Source organism: Limanda limanda, chromosome 18 (assembly GCF_963576545.1).
Source record: "Limanda limanda chromosome 18, fLimLim1.1, whole genome shotgun sequence".
Taxonomy (NCBI): domain Eukaryota; kingdom Metazoa; phylum Chordata; class Actinopteri; order Pleuronectiformes; family Pleuronectidae; genus Limanda; species Limanda limanda.
This window is the reverse complement of record NC_083653.1, coordinates 11,815,123-11,829,470: the sequence shown is the minus strand read 5'-3', so window position 1 is coordinate 11,829,470 and position 14,348 is coordinate 11,815,123. Positions and strand designations below refer to the sequence as shown.

Genomic DNA, 14,348 nt, shown 5'->3' with positions numbered 1-14,348 from the left:
ACCTCACCCACTGGACGCTGCTATGTGTCATTCACAGGGTAGCCACACCCCATACCATACTTTATCGTCTGTTTTACTTTAAATGGGGCCATAATTTACGATATGAACTTCATGCTGTATTGATAAAGACTTGGAGCTATGACACTGTTTACTGGCGTTATCAATCAAGAGAGAATCCAGGACATTATCTCATAGACTTCCATAAAAATGTACTAGTTTTCCAACCAAAGGAGTTGCCCCCTGCTGGTCATTATACAGGTTTCAGGCATTTTTCCTATTTGGCTTTACTCTCCGGACCTGCAGTCTATATAAATTTGTATATATATGTATATACAGTCCAGAAGTACAACACAATTTCTTTGAGCCCAGTGAAAGAATCCCAGATTTGGTCTTGAGTCATGTGGTTGGTTGTCAGGGGGAGGAAGGGACGATCTTTCGGCCAATCCCGTGTAGGCATTTCCCGGATTCCACCATTCCACTTTAATTCTGTATGATCCATATCCATCCGTCACACACACTGTGAAATCCAGTACATTTAACACAGATGCACACGGATAAGTGCCCATGTGTGCACGGAGTCCAGAGACCAATACACTCCAACTCCCTCACTCTGGAAGGACAAGACTTCCGGGTCATTAACCTACACTTTGACAGAATATCAGTCTCATTGTGGAGGATCCCTTGTCCCCCCCCAACCCCCCGGATGTTCCTGTCACAGAATATCAAAGGAGCGTAGTCTTTTTGAAATATAATAATGATATTTCCACTCCCATAAACATGTTCATAATTCTCTCTTATTGTCTGCCACATCCTTTTGCAATGACTTTCTCCTCTCCCCGCTGTATGTTTGCACTCTCCACAACCTCTGTTTTAGTTATTTTGCTTTGATTTTTCCTCCTTTAGTTTCGAGCCACTTGAACTGAGGTGAAAAGCAATTTGTGCATACGTGGGTGAGTGCATGTGTGCGTGTGCTGGGGGAGTACGGCTGTGATAAGGGACAGGGAACTGCCGCACTTAGACAAAGATGGATGATGTTTTTCTCACCCCAAGCCTCACTCCAAGATTAGTTCCTCAGTCTGTTTCTGTGCAGCAACCAAAAAACTTTAGTGTTGTTTGTTCTTTCATTCTTTGACTCACAGGGAAATACATGTGGAATGTTTTTCCAGTAAATAAAACTCTATTTAGTTTAGTGTCATTAGTTTCATTCCTCCCCCAATTTCTCACATTAGTCAGTTGTTGCACAGTTAAATGTTTCCTTCTCACGTTTATTTGCCTTTTTCAGAAAAACACTTACAAGGTGGTAACAAACTATGGGTGAAGAAAGAGGATAAAGAAGAAGATCAAATCTTTTTCCTCTTTAAACACGTTTAATATTGTTCATTGGAAACACGGCTGTTTTAATTTCCCCTGTTTTTGCTCCAAATAATAATTCCCCTTGATCTCAACTTTAAAGTGTGGACTCTTTTTACATTTTACAGTCAAGCTAAAATCTAAATTCTCTTCACTTTTCTTGTTAGGAAATAAAATGATATTGCAGCTGTCGTGCACAGTTTTAATCACACAAGACATTACTTTTGTTATTTTAACTCCTGACAACTCATCAGCTTGGACGTCTTATGAGAAGTGGATACGCTGAACTATGAATCCTTTAGTCAAGTAATTCTGCCGGAAGTTGCAATACCAAAGATGTCCATCATGCAAGAACCCCATCGCAGCCCAGTGCTCTACCTGACTTCTTTGTAATCAGCTGCTTTTGCACACTCGTTACAGAAAAAAGGGGGGAATAGCTAACTATAAGCCAAAATCTCCCAGGTATGGGTAGGCTACCACCGATCGAGGAGTGGATCTTTGGTATCACGGTCCCACCAATATGCACGATCTACCAATTATGGGAGTGAGTCTCAACTGTCAATCGTTACATTTTACACCATTTTTGTGACCTATACTGTAGCCAGCCACTAGGGGCCAGTCAAGAGGTTTTGGCTTCACTTTTGAGGGGCACATCTTTCAATACAGTCTATATGACAAACACACAAACACACACATGCTGTAGCATTAAACAAATTACAAACACTGACATTTGAGCAGCGCATTGAAAGTGCAAGAATAGTGTCCCAATCAAACAGATAGTTGTTTCCATTCTCACACGGTTTTCAAATGTCTTTGTCTCAGCACATGCCGTTACTTCACATGTTCAAAAGGTGTTTGTGTGTGTGTGAGAAATGATAATGACCCCGAGGAGTCAGGTGTCCGTACCCCCCCCTCCCGGTGGCCCTGCGAGCAACATCTGGAACCCGTCCTTTCATGGTGACATCACACCACCGGCCTAGCCTTTGACCCCAAACCGGCTAATTAGCAGCACGTCCCTCCATAACTGCCAGGGTCCCCTCTTTCTTTCTCCCCCTCGCTCCCCTTTTCTCTCCCTCGTCCTCGCTCCACCTGTTGCCTCATGTCACTGTGTGTGTGACCGAGGCAGAAAACGGTCAACGGGGAAGTTTCCTCAACACTTGTGCTGCGTTTGTTATCGTTCACACAGAGAGCTGAAATACGTCTGGGGACTAAACAGGTTTGGCTCAGTTAGCACATTAAAATATGAGATTTAAAACCTTGTGAGTACAAATAATAGTAATGGCTTTGTTACACCAGGGCCTGTGTTTTATCGACTCATGTGGGAGAGAGAGAGAGAGAGAGAGAGAGAGAGAGAGAGAGAGAGAGAGAGAGAGAGAGAGAGAGAGAGAAAAAAACAAGGCCCGTGCAGAGACTTTTCATGAGCTATTTTAGTTCACCTCCCTCTCCCTCACTCTCTCTGTGACTCTCTGGTGTATCCATGTATCTCAGAGGTGATCATCAATCTAGCAGACTCTATTATTACTTTTCCACTAAGTGCTTTGATTTCCAGCCCACCCAGGAGATTAAGCGCTGTCTTCCTTTCTTCCCTCTCCCACCGTGGCCTCACCTTTCTCTCTCTCTCTCTCTCTCTCTCTCTCTCTCTCTCTCTCTCTCTCTCTCTCTCTCTCTCTCTCTCTCTCTCTCTCTCTCTCTCTCTCTCTCTCTCCCCCCTCTCTCTTTGCAGCACATTCATGTGAACGTCTTGTTCTTTCAGATTTTACGGCTGCTCTATTCTTGTCAACACTTTTTGTTAGGATTTCCCAAGGTTCAAACCACCTACATTTTGACACAAGGATACATGTTTTAATATTGTTATTGTTATTATTATTAATATATCTAAACACTGATCCGATCCCACGCCCCTAACCCCTTCCGTCTTCACACAAAAAACGAATTGATCATAACAAAGAAGATGGTGATAGAAATAAACATACAGATACCAAAAAAGTTAAATATTAAAGATATGAGTAACATTTGAAAATTGTAGAGTAATTATAAAAGAAAACACACAATAATGATAATTATATGACTTAATAAATTCTACATCCAGAGTAATGCACGATCCACTCGCAGCAAATTCTATTTTTTCCACTTTCAGCACAGAACCTCCTGAAGCCACTGAATAACCGAAGGAGGCTTGCTTGCTTTTTTGACTGCACAACTGGGTCAGCAAGGAGGCTAAAAGGCCTTCTTCAACACTTTTAAACATTGCTGTATTTCCTTGTGTTATTGTGGTGGGTACAACGTAGCAGTGGTGCTTGATTAAATCTGCTGTGACACCGGAAGCAAAGGGGTTAGAGGTGAACACTCAAGAGACACACCTCTTATCCTTGCACATGCTTCAGCTGTGCAGGAGAAGGCAGCGTGTTCACACACACACACACACACACACACACACACACACACACACACACACACACACCATCCTGCAGCTTCATTTGACTCAGAATCCCACATATGTCTCATTGCTCACAATAATTAATATAGTGAACAAGATGCACACGACTAAGAACCGTGTTCTCCTGTTGCCGTTGAACCTTCTCCACTTCCAGCAGCTCCATGTGGAGGCCGTGTTGTTTGGACTTGGCCCTGAGTGGACCAGTGCATGGAGCATCAGTGTGGAATGATGTGGAAGGCCAAACAGGGGATTGTGGGTGCCGGGTATCCATTACATCAGAGGGGACCGAGGCGCCACTTTGTGATTTGAGACGTGACACCCCCCTGTGCTTGCACTTTATCCTGTTGAACTGAGAGATGTGCTGAAAGTTGCATGATTCCTGTGAGGCTACTGAATACTCTGATATGTGGTTATAGGATAAAGTCTAAAATATGATTGTACTGTAATGAATCGATTAATTTAAAGGTAAAACAACTAGATTTTCCTATTTTTTAATGATTATAACTTTGACATTAAGACGCAATGCAACATATTACAGCAAATTAAATGTTGGAATTTTCATAATTTTATATCTAAATCTATGATAATACAAGACGACTTAGAGAAACAAGATAATACACAGAAAAAATGAAAATGGTTTTATTTTTACCCCTAATACGATTTTTGCTTTGTCATGTTTACACTCCATGGTGGGATGTTTTTTAAAATTCAAGGAACCCTGACTTTTTGAAAAAGTTGAAGTGGATCTAAAAATAAGAAATCACAGTGACGAAGCCATGTTATCTCTTCAAAAATAATCAAGGGTCTGGCTAGGGTCACATTTGTGCTGGAAATAAACTTCATGTTCTGTGTTGTGGGTTCCTTTGGGGCCCTGGAAACCCAGAGAGCCCAGCACCCATGTCTCCTCCCAGCATGAGGTAACGCCCTCTCTGCTCCTGGAGATAAAGAGTCCTGCTCCTCTCCTCGCACGGTCAGGAGTCCACGAACACATCATCGCCCCCGCAGGCGTGCGTCGTCCCACCCTGTCCACAACCCTGCATCAGCCTTTGCTCCCCATGCTTTGAGTCGGACACAGCTCACCATGTCCACCGGCTCCCTCAGCGATGTCGACGACGAGCTCCTGGACGGCATCCTCAAGTTCGCCTCCTCCGGCAAAGACTCCAACGAGAGCACGGAGGACAGCTCCAACTGCGAGGGGCCCTGCGCCAGCGAGGAGCGCAGGGACGCGCCGGGCAAGAAGAGGAAGAGCGGCTCGCGTAAGAGAGACCCCAAGGGTGAGGGTCCGCCGCAGGAGGGCAAGCAGGTGCAGAGGAACGCGGCCAACGCGAGGGAGAGAGCCAGGATGCGGGTGCTGTCCAAGGCCTTCTCCCGGCTGAAGACCACCCTGCCCTGGGTACCATCGGACACCAAGCTCTCCAAGCTGGACACGCTGCGCCTCGCCTCCAGCTACATCGCGCACCTCCGGCAGATACTGGCCAACGACAAATATGAAAACGGATATATCCATCCTGTCAACCTGGTGAGAGGAAACACATCTGAGACACAGAGACACACATCTGGTAGTTTATGATTAGAATGTTGTTGTTTTTTAAAGATTCATTAGATTTGGCCCAATATTCTGTAGAAAGAGTGAATTATTTTATTTTACTCAGTTTAATTTTCAAATAGAGGTTTCAAAGTTATCAGGGATGGAATGTGGCCTTCACACAAGGCCTCCTCACGTCTCAGAACCAACGTGAGAATCGTGTGTGATCACTAAGCAGGTGCATGGATGGGAGAAAATACTCTCATCCTTATTGATTTATAAAAACAGACTTAGACTTACCAATATTCGATTTGCATGATCAATAATCAATTCACAGACCAAGAAATAAAGGCCTCCGATGTACAGCGGCGAATAAAAACACAATAATATAGAAAAGCTCTAGGGCTTGTGATTAATTCTATCTGAAACTTTTATTGTGATACAGAAAATGTTTTTAAACCAGGTGTCACCATGATAAAGTAATTCAGAACATACATATTAATAGTATGTATATTTCTGCATGTAGAACTTGTGATATAGCTCCAAAAAGCAATATCCAGAATTCAAGTAAATTATTGGGACGATTACTTTTTATTCTTTTATTCCTTTATTTATTTTTTACTCATTTCTCTTTCTTCGTGTTTGACCTAACCTGGTTGTGTTCTCCTCCGCAGACGTGGCCTTTCATGGTCGCAGGCAAACCGGAGAACGAGTTGAAGGAGATGCTGAACGCGACGAGGCTATGTGGAACAACGGCCTCGTGATGCAGAAAGATGGACACCTCCGCGGGCCACGTTTGGTTAAAGGAACGATGATTTTTCCAAGAGAAAGAAAGAAAAGAAAACAAAGGACAGAACATTGACTGAAACACGTCTCATCTCTGCAGACTCTGAGTGGGAATAACACGGAGAGAGTGCGTCCTCTCTCTCCTTCGTTCCCGTATAAAACCAAGCTGAATTTATTTAAATGCATAATGTCTCTCATTGTTGTCTTTGCTGGTTCAAAGATTAACGTGCATTAAATTGCTTTTTTGTTGTTGTTGTTAATACTCTGCAGATGCATTTGTACTGGTGCAGACCTGTTCTGGCAGCTGCATTACGATGGATAATGGCTGTGCGCAATTACGCGCGAATTTTCATATGGTTGTACAGATTAAATGTGTATAAATATATATTTGTACCACTTTTACACCTTGAGTGCTCCATGTCTTTTGTTCCCACCTTTCTCTTAGTGTTGTTTTTGTTTCTGTGTGTGGGCCGACGCTCTGACCTGACCTCTCTCGTCAGCCCACTCCGTCAGAATCAGCAGAACCTGAGCACCAACAAAGCGCAGATAAGTCTCCCTCTGTTGTTTCTACTAGATAACAGTAGACGCCGTGGTCATTACGCAAACAAACATTTGCCTTCAGAGATTATCTGGGATCCTAAAATGCAACTTAAGTTCTGGAATGATTTAAACAAGTCCCCAAAAAGCTGGAGGTGTAATTTGGAAATCCTGGAGTGATTTAATTGAATGTTTACGGATGTCAGACGATTTTTAGGCCTATGTCATTAAAACAATAACTTAATATTTTTATTTAAAAGAAAACTAAAAAACATCAGGTATACACATAGTGCTGACTGGACAATTTATATTTAATATTAAGCCAATCAGAATTGAGCCTTGAGAGGAGCAGTGTGAGTTATTGTCCTAGGGCCTTTTTTTTTTTTAACGTAGAAAAAGGTAGAAAAAGTGCGAGCTGAGCTTTAATCCCGCCCAGACCAGTTGTTTTAATTCGCTCGGGTTATGACCGCTATGTTTACATCATGCAGACAGTTATTTATGCAGTCTGGCACACGCCCCCCCCCCCCTCTCTCTCCCCCCCCCCCCTCTCTCTCTCCCCCCCTCTCTCAATGTGGTTTATTGGGATGGAGGTAAAGGACACTGCTGAAGATGTGTGGACCTTGGACTGTACATGGATCAACATGTTTTTGGTCCACATCTTTGCTCCATCCCTCCCACTCTCTGTCACTCCATCCTTTGACCTGGCTACAGTTTATTATTCATTCTTACATCCAGAGCTCATCCTCCAAAACACATACATTTACCATGTTTTTGAGAGCTTCTTCCTTACAGTATATGCATGCATGTAGCACCAAGTTGTCGAATTGCTTATTGATTAAGTTACTTTCTTCAAGTAGCTTTGTGATACTTTTATTCTATATGTGGGATTGTTTCATAAACCCATAATTAGCTCGAAAAATACCTAGAGTCAAGATATTTTATAGCAAACTCGGCTCAGGTCACTTCGGTAACAGCCCAGGTCGTGGTTTGCCCTGAAAAAACACTAAAATGTTGCCTATAGTAATGCTTCAGTAATGATAATCCAACTATACGATAATCTATTATTGATTTGAGCAAATTAGTATTTGCTTTTGAGACACTGAACGTAGACTGCCACCAAGGATCGTTCTTCTTTTTCCTATCCCATATCTTTAGTTTTTTCGTAATTTGTATTTTTTTGCATAATCTTGCTTACAATAAAATAAACTAACAAAAACAGATGGAAAAATATCCTCCTTAGTACAGATGGTAATCCTGCACTTTTTATCAGGTTATTGTAACAGAAAAAAGAAGCACAAAAAGATCAAGTGAATAAATGTTTCCATATTAAGCTGACAGCCATTCACATTTCCTAACATTTCATTAGTGACTTTGGAAAATAGTCCCTCAAGGACCTCCAACTAGTTTGTTTTTAGCTCTTTGACATCATGGTCTTCACCCACAGATTTCCCATCAGTCGTCATTATGGTATTCCCATTAATATTCACCAGTCAAGTTGTACTGTTGCTTTACTCATTAAAGCTTCTTTTCAACGACAATAGGAAGGATGATGTTGCATGTTGGACTTTTATACACACTTGTTCACTTCGTGCTTAAAGGACACTACCACGTATCCTTCAACGGCAACAATAAGATTGAGTGCTGTTGTAATAAAAGAGTCCCACCGACATCTCTTCAAGGACCCGCACCTAATACATCAGTGCCGGCGTGGCAGAGGCCTCGCCGCCACCCCAAAGGGACCACCGTGGTGAAAATAAACTTGGCCGCCTCTCCCCTGGGGCCAGCTGCAGAGAGACAGAAAACACAGAGAGAGAGAGAGAGAGAGAGGAGGAGATACAGAGAGAAAGAGAGAGAGGAGGAGAGATAGAGAGAAAGGAGGGAGGGCCTCTGTATGAGAGCAGGGCCGGGATTCCCATACTTGCTAATTGTTTTGTTGGACAACTGCCCAAAACTGTGATGTGAAAAAGGTCCGGAGACGGAGGGGAGGACAGAAATCACCCTGTGTTCCAGCTGATCCCATCCTGTCGGCCCTCATTGTTCCTTTACTACTGATACTACTTTATACTGGCATTACTGTTTACCAGGGCTGATGTGGTCAATCCAGTGTGATATCACCGGGGCCTCAATCGACAGTTTACACTGTACATTCCGACCCCTCTCTCTGCGGCTGTCTGCACATTCACATCACACTGATATCTCAGCTATGGACATATACAGCTGCATTCTTTTTTTTCCTTTGGATCAACTTTAAACATTTTGTTTTATGAAGATGTGATTCTGAAGATCTCCTCACGCCCTCAGCAGAAAAGGTTACATCACTTTATATTAATCCTCCAGGCCTCTCCCTAGTCTCCTTGATGCAGTTATCTGTGCATGTAGTCTATGGCGTCCTCAGACTGCCACCTACTGGATTAAATATAAAAGTGTTTTTGGAAACATCTTCGGCCCTGTCTGTCAACCATTCACTTAGGGAGTGTTTGTCTAATGACTCTGAAAAACACTTAAAACAAAACAAAATTACATGTTGCTGTGTTTCCTGTAAATGGCATTGTGATTTGACCCTCAGGGCCACCGTATAAAGCACTTTAATGAAATGATAATATTCTCAGATAACAGGTAATAAAAGTGTTTTTATTTGGATGATTATAAACACTCATTGTTCATATTTTACATTCTCTTACCAGATACTTTCAGCACTTGTTACAATCATCATTTAATTTTCATTCTGTGTCTGACATTGGTGAAGACCTTGCTGAACTTCAGGACTGTTGGTGAACTGTGAGGCCCCACGATTTCTGAGTCCGTCAAAGCAGCATGAAACGCCACCTTTGCATTGTCTTTGATCAGAAGATCCACTTGTTGCTCAGTAGAGATCTAGCTATGTTTGAGTCGGCCAACCTGGGTTGTAGGAGCTGCAGGTCGTTTCTGTTCAGCGTCACTCTGGCTTGTATGGTAGAAAGCTCCACTGTGTTGTTTCTGAGCTCCACCTTCAGCCCTTCTACTTGCCTCTCACTGGCCTCCAGCCTCACACTGAGACCTGTCACTTCTGCAGCCTTCTCCGCATTTTCTTGCCTCAGCTCTTCTCTTTGCATTTGACTGGCATTCAGTCTCTTCTCCATGTCAGCGTGATCCTGCCTCAGCTCCTCCAAGCGGGTTTTAGTTTGGAGAAGGCCCAGCTCCTGCTCACTGGCCCGTATATCTGCCTTCTTCAGCCTGGCCTGCATGTTCCTCAGCTCCACCTGCTGCTCCACCACCATGTGTCTGAGACTTCTCATCTCTGTCCAGATATCAGGCTGGGTCTGGTTCCGATCAACAATAACTTCTTCATGAATAGGCACTGAGGCCGCCGGAAATGAGGGCAGCAAAACGGAAGCTGCTCTCATTATGCTGTGTAGTGACGTCTCTTTAGTTTAAAATGGAGATGCATGTGGCTTGGTTCCTTTTATAAGTAAAAGCAGCAGCATGTGTGTTTACTGTATAAAGGTGACCTGGCACAAAGCTATTATCAACAACAGGCTGTTACAAAAGGTCATTTGAGCCAATTCCAGATAATCCTCAGGACACTGACAGTACTGGTGGCTGTTACATGCAGGCAAAGGCCCCATTGATATTTAGACATAGACTTTCCTGGACTTTTAATTTGATCTGATTATTTTATCACAAAATTAATAAATAAAACTCATTGCCATCTGCTTTAATTTTGGGTTCATGTCTGCAATACTGTTATTAGTGCTCTTACCTGAATCCATTGATTAGACCTCTTAGCAAAAGTGTGGTTTACAGTGTTCATATTTGATCAGTATCAAAAAGACTTCGGTGTGGGGATGATATGTGCAAATATTTAAATTTGTAGTTGAATAATTTTATTTGGTTTTATCACCATTTGGGATTCCTCCCATGTCAATCATTTCTCTTCGTCAACCTTTATACCAGATTGCACTGTTTAAGTAAACAGTGCATGGAAAACAGATGCAGTAGTTCTCAAAGTCAGCCAAACACTTAACATGGCAACCAAACATCTGGGTTTTTATGTATGTCGAGGAGAATATCCATATCATTTCATATAACACTGAAATCATAACGTTGCATATTTAGACCTGAAGGTGGCAGCCTTACAAAACCAGTCCATCATATTTTTGATGGCAGGAGACGGATGAGGAGGATAAATGGAGGTAGTTAAACATGAACAGGTATCACCACCAGCTTCTCCTCAACCGAAGCCTCTAAATGTGTTTTCACCAACTATTCAAATACTCAATGGTTTTGCAGTGATGCAAAATCTCAGATGTCACAGAGCTATACCCGTCACTTACTGTTTAGTCATCTTTAGTATCTCTTTAAACCAGTAGATGGCAGAAAAGGATCCCCTATGATGAGAAGATGTGTGTGTGTGTGTCAAGAAAAGCAGTTAGGGAAAAAAGCAGAGGGTCATATTCAGGGTTAAGTGAGAACACAAGTGGATAATAAATAAAAATGCATGTTTGATGTTAGATGATGAAGGATCACAGCGGAGAAATGTCTGAAACACTCAATTTGTGTAAATGATTTGGTGAAAGACAGCCGACCGCCGTGACGAATTTGTCCCTGGTGCTTTTTAAAAGATTAGACACAGTCGGTGCTGGACGCCAGTCTGCTGCTTTAAATTATGTAAATATCCATCACGCATTTAAACAACTGGCAGACACGCTAACGCGACTGAGGTTGGGCAGCAGCTGGTGGTGGTGTCAGCTCGTGTCAGGTGGCATCGAGGCCTGGGCAGCCTGGCACGGCGGCCGGCGGGGCAGGGGAGATGCCAAAGATAGCTGGGGCCTGTTCAGATCACCTACCCATGTTTGTTGGCACCCCCACACTCCTGTGTGTGTGTCATCGTTGGCATCAGTTAGTGATTATTAAAAGGAGCAGCGGCAGGTGCCTGCCTCGAGACCCCCGGCCTTTACCTCAATGCAGGGGACGTCTCTGGGGCCAAGTCTATGTCCTCATCTCCCACTCACTTGTCTCCCTTGACGTTAAGATGGCAAGATTTGGATTTTGGTGCTAACTGTTTTTTACTAAACCTGACAAATCCAGTTTTTTCATTATGCACCTGCACCATGGAAAAGCAGAACAATCTAATCCTTGAATTTAAGTTTTTAATCTCACCATATTTTACCGCTAGCTGTTCTTCTTTCAGTTGATTTGTTAAATATTCTGATATTTTTTCATGGTGTATTTAAATGTTTTGTTTATTTTCTGTACTCTCCTATATTGTGAATGAGGCTTCTTATATTTCCAAGTTATAATAAAGGTTGAATTAATTTACCTTAATAAAGCCAATGGCTGAGTGATTCTTCCTCTGTCGTCTTCATGTTAAGCTATCTGTATTTTGACATCAGCTTTATATGTAACATCATACAGACATTAAAGTTTTATCAATCTTCTAATGAAAAAAGATTCCTTTAATCATGTAAACTTGCCACATATATTCGCAAATTTTTGTGGAAATTCACCTCAAAAGCCATCGGGCGTAACTTTTTTTACACAAGCCGTTTCTAGACATAAAATCCAGAAAAAGGTCCTCACACAAATTTCTGGACATTTTCCAGAGTTTGCCTTTCACATATGAAAAATGCATCAGGAAATTGTCCAAGTCACACATGTTCACAACAACAGGAAACTGTCAGGCGAGGGGGGGGTCTTGGTCGAGCATCAGGAAGCAGGACATGTTTTTGTTCGACACCAGCGTCTGTCCTCATCACCAAAAGCTCTTGAACATCGTTGTCTTTCCAAAGTTGAAGCATTCGTCTGCGTCTTCTACTCTACTGTGAGATATTTGTTTCTTTGTTTTGTTTTTCAGGTTTGCATCTGACACGTGTCCTGCTTGAGAGTTTCCGGACATTTTACTCAGGGGGTGGCAGGAAAAGTTACGGAAAATAGCCGGAGCAACTGACTCAGACATTCGTGTTCTCATATACAGCCCCTCCAGACAGTTACAGGAAAATGTGCAGACTTCAGTGTATGAAAGCAGCAGTAAATTACTGCAACTGCTAAATGTGTAAAAGTGATGTCACAGCCCGTCTCTCATCACAGACACATCAAAGCTCAGACAACACGACTCACAAACACATATCTGTCAGGCAGACAAGTAGAACAGAAGAATTCTCACTCCACCCTGCTTGGGTGCTTTTAACCATCCTCCTCCTCTTGAGCCAGTACACCACACATGAGTGAAAAAACGATAAATTTCACGTGCGACAACCCAAACACAAGCTCAAAGAGGCGTTTGTGTCTCTTGCCTTGAAGTCCACACACAGATTTATGTCGCTTACAGTACTTTACATTCAGCAGACTGTGAAGGAATTTGACCCCAACATGGTGGCTGTCAGCTCGGGCTGTGGCGATTATGTTACAATAAATAAAATCAATATCTATGGACTCTGAGATTGCACTTAGAGTCCCGGGGGTCGGACGAGAAGGAGAAGACGTTTTTATCTGATGTCTGGGAGACTAAGGATGGATGGTTGATTTTTATTGCAGCTGCCTGGTTGGTTGTTGGAGCTGCATAAAGAAAAACAGTAAATTCCTTGAAAGCCTTAGACTGGTATAGGCTTATAAAATATAGTATTGTAATTGGATGGTTTGGGGCTTAGGGGTGTTAATAGTCAAATGCAATTTGGGATTAAAAAACAAGAAGAGGGCAAAGGAGGTCTCTCTCACACACACACACAGACACACACACACACACACACACACACACACGTATCCATGCTGTAAGAGCAGTGTTAGTAGAAGGAAGGGGCGCCTGACTAAATGATGTTTTCCCAGGTGGGCACAATTACCTACGTGTGGAGTATGTGTGTTTCCGAGCGTGCGTGCCCAAAAAGCCTCAGTACCTGTGTGTAAGTGTGTGTGCGTCTGTGTGTGCACAAGAATTATCCTTGTGTTGTTTTTAGAGGATTCAGGTCTATTACAATTAGGAAGACATGAATCAAAGTCCAGCTCCCGCAGACCACTCACAGGTAAAGAGAGAAACCGTCTGCGAAACAGCTGAGAGGCAGACGGCTTCCCGATGCCTTTTTCTTAATATTACCACTTAAAATAATACTGCGCAGACAACTGTGATACCCCAGCAGCGTCCTGGGTTTATTTAACAAGTGGCCATTCATTCCTGGTTGGAGCCGAGCACTCACAAAGCCAGAGGGAGCAGGATGATGATGGGTCACTGCATAGGGGAGCAGAACACAAGCTCTCACTGTTGAGTCCTGGAGTTTATGAGAAGCCGTAGCTAATCCTTGGTGTGTGTGTGTGTGTGTGTGAGTGTGTGTGTGTGTGTGTGTGTGTGTGTGTGTGTGTGTGTGTGTGTGTGTGTGTGTGTGTGTGTGTTTGTGTGTGTGTGCGAGTATGGGAGTGATAAGAACACCTGCTTTAGTGCTTATTGAATTGGGTCGGTTGAGTTTGTTGAGTGTGTGTGTGTGTGTGTGTGTGTGTGTGTGTGTGTGTGTGTGTGTGTGTGTGTGTGTGTGTGTGTGTGTGTGTGTGTGTGTGTGTGTGTGTGTGTGTGTGTGTGCATGGGCAAGTGGGGGCCTCGTGCGCATGTTCCATCAAGCGAGCATGCGTCTCATTATAAGCTGAAATCATTCACAGGTGACTTTTTGTTTATTTGATCTCAATTAGGCCTCCGCCTCTTCCCACATGGAAATCTGACCAAGACTTAAGAAAGGAAAAAATCCCCCTCTT

At 43.0% G+C, this 14,348-nt stretch overlaps 1 protein-coding gene across 1 annotated transcript; it reads left to right on the top strand.

Annotated features, from left to right (window-relative positions):
- The first annotated feature begins 4,773 nt into the window (after positions 1-4,773).
- tcf21 (transcription factor 21) lies at positions 4,774-6,500 on the top strand. The gene is made up of 2 exons (XM_061091541.1): positions 4,774-5,306; positions 5,987-6,500. Exons 1-2 carry the CDS (start codon positions 4,869-4,871, stop codon positions 6,074-6,076), a joined length of 528 nt encoding a protein of 175 aa, XP_060947524.1. The 5' UTR covers positions 4,774-4,868; the 3' UTR covers positions 6,077-6,500.
- The last annotated feature ends 7,848 nt before the right edge of the window (positions 6,501-14,348 follow it).

What these genes read in the sequence shown, in the direction of transcription:
- tcf21 (XM_061091541.1), top strand. Translation starts at nt 4,869, where the DNA reads ATGTCCACCGGCTCCCTCAGCGATGTCGACGACGAGCTCCTGGACGGC. An exon ending in ATATCCATCCTGTCAACCTG is followed by an intron (nt 5,307 to 5,986) that starts GTGAGAGGAAAC and finishes TCTCCTCCGCAG; the next exon opens with ACGTGGCCTTTCATGGTCGC.